We start from the raw sequence: 2,475 nt of genomic DNA on the forward strand, positions 1-2,475 counted from the left end.
GTGGTGGATGAACTCCTCACAAAACTGAAGGATTCAGGCTTCGAAATCTACGGATACGCGGACGACGTGGCCATTATCATAAGAGGTAATTTCCTCTCGACACTCAAGGAACGGATGGATCAAGCCTTGGTAATTGTTCAAAACTTGTGTAGGACGAGGGGACAGATGGTAAACCCCATTAAGACCTCGGCCATGATTTTCACCAGAAAATATAAACCGGAACCCATTGAGACATTAAGGCTCTGGGGCGAAGAAATAGTTTATGCAAATTCAGTAAAATATTTAGGGGTCCTATTAGATCCCAAATTGAGCTGGAAACCACACCTCGAGGAAAAGAGGAAGAAATTCTACGCCTCTATGTGGGCTTGCAGAAGGGCCATGGGAAAGAACTGGGGACTAAACCTCAGGACAGCCTTATGGTTATACAAGATGGTATTGTTACTAAGACTCATGTATGCAGCAGTGATCTGGTGGTCAAGGGCGGAAAAGGTGGAGGCAAGGAACCTGCTCAAAAGCCTACAGGGAGGTTACCTGAGGGCTGCAACAGGGGTCATAAGAACTGCACCAACTGAGGCGCTACAAGTAGCACTCAGTATCCCGCCCCTAAACTAGATGATCAAATACACAGCCAGGCAAACAGCATACAGACTAAGATGTCAGGGTGAGTGGAAGGAAACCAGGACTGGACATACAAGACTGGGACTCTCTGATAAACACCCTTTTAATCTAAAACAAGATAGGATCCCCAGAAAACACCAGTTGGTAAAGACTTTCGAAGTTCAAATACCGACTAGGGAGGACTGGAGCAAGCATGACAACAAAACCAATCCAGACGTAGACACTTGGTTTACGGATGGATCGGGAGCAAACGGTCGATATGGGGCAGGTATATTTGGGCCCAATATTAACCAAGAGGTAAGCATACCAATGGGTGAGCTGGCCACAGTGTTTCAGGCTGAAGTGCTGGCCATCCAAAAATGTGCGGAACTCCTGCTAAAGGAGGGAAGTAGAAAACAGATGCATATTTGCTCGGATAGCAGAGCAGCTATTGAGACACTTGCAAGTACCTCCACAGAATCATCTGTAGTATGGGACTGTATGCAAGCACTCACAACACTAGGGGTAACAAACAAGGTAACCCTAGTATGGGTCTCTGGACATCAAGGTATACCTGGAAATGAGAGAGCGGACGAGCTGGCAAAACAGGGCACCGAAAAGGTCCCGGCTGAACGGATCGTTGGTGTCCCATTTTCAGCAAGAACAAAAAATATTAAAGAGTTTCTTGAACGGGAGCACTCGAACTCCTGGAAAGGGATAGAGGGCTGCAGACGAGCCAAACAACTCATGAAACTTTCAAAACCAGCAAGAACCAAGGAACTGCTGGCGATGGGAAAAGAGAAACTGAGGAGAGGCATAGGCCTCTTGACAGGACATATGCCCCTCAGAGCACATCTATTCAACCTAGGGCTAGCGGAGCAGAAAGAGTGCCGGCTATGTGGAGAAGAAGGCGAGGGCAACCTGCACTTATTGTGCCGTTGTCCTGCACTCGCCTGTAAAAGATATAAATCCTGAGGACATATGTTTATGACACCCATGGATCTTGAAAATGCGAAGGTCAGCAGTCTAATAAGCCTGGTAAATGACACAAGGCTGGGCCTGACTGAATGACCTACGGAACAAGCAGGGAGCGACAATGGATCCCCATGGATCTAGGTCGCGGTAGTAGGCTGGTTAAGCCCACCTGCACATATTTACTACTACTACTACTACTACTACATATCGTACAGTATTTTCTTTGTCTTCCTATACTTTTTTTTCTATACTTTCCTATATTTCCTATACTTTGGAAGTTCAACTTCAGCTTTAATACTTCTATACCTTTTTAATACTTTCTATTATACGTGCCTTATTATTCTCATATAAAAATTTTATCCATATCTGGAGACACGGTAGCGTCTCGGCGCTAAGCCAAGCGCGCGACACTGCCGTGCCTCCTTTACGCGAAACTGAGAAATTTCGGGGTCGAGATGATCAAATCTCAGTAACGGCTGAACCGATCAAGTTCTATATACGCTCAATCGATAGCAAATACTTAAATTATATGATAAAAGTGCTTTCATTTTTTTTCTACGTGCCCTACAAGCGGAGATATCGCGACGCAAAGTCCGGATCTGTGAATTTTCACGTTTCAATTTTTAAGAAACGTCATCATTAACGTTGTCGACCAGAGAAAATGTCCATCTCGTTTTTTCGATAATAGAGGGCCTTTGACTTTATGTGTTATCTCACTCTATTATATCATCTCACTCTATCTATCTATATCTAACCAGCAGACCAGTGTTGCATGGTGTATCACATATGTCGCGCGCGCGATTTTAACCTTACAATTAAAAATAAAATATTATTCAATATAATATAAAATATTTATTAATAATATACATATGTTATTATATATATAAATATTAAAATTGAAAT

General features: G+C 43.4%; 1 protein-coding gene across 1 annotated transcript; it reads left to right on the forward strand.

The window, feature by feature from the left end:
- The first annotated feature begins 612 nt into the window (after positions 1-612).
- Positions 613-1,572, forward strand: LOC108782235 (uncharacterized). The gene has a single exon (XM_018550455.1). It carries the CDS (start codon positions 613-615, stop codon positions 1,570-1,572), a length of 960 nt encoding a protein of 319 aa, XP_018405957.1.
- The last annotated feature ends 903 nt before the right edge of the window (positions 1,573-2,475 follow it).

The sequence above is a fragment of the Cyphomyrmex costatus genome, unplaced genomic scaffold (assembly GCF_001594065.2).
Source record: "Cyphomyrmex costatus isolate MS0001 unplaced genomic scaffold, Ccosl1.0 scaffold973, whole genome shotgun sequence".
NCBI classification, from domain to species: Eukaryota; Metazoa; Arthropoda; class Insecta; order Hymenoptera; family Formicidae; genus Cyphomyrmex; species Cyphomyrmex costatus.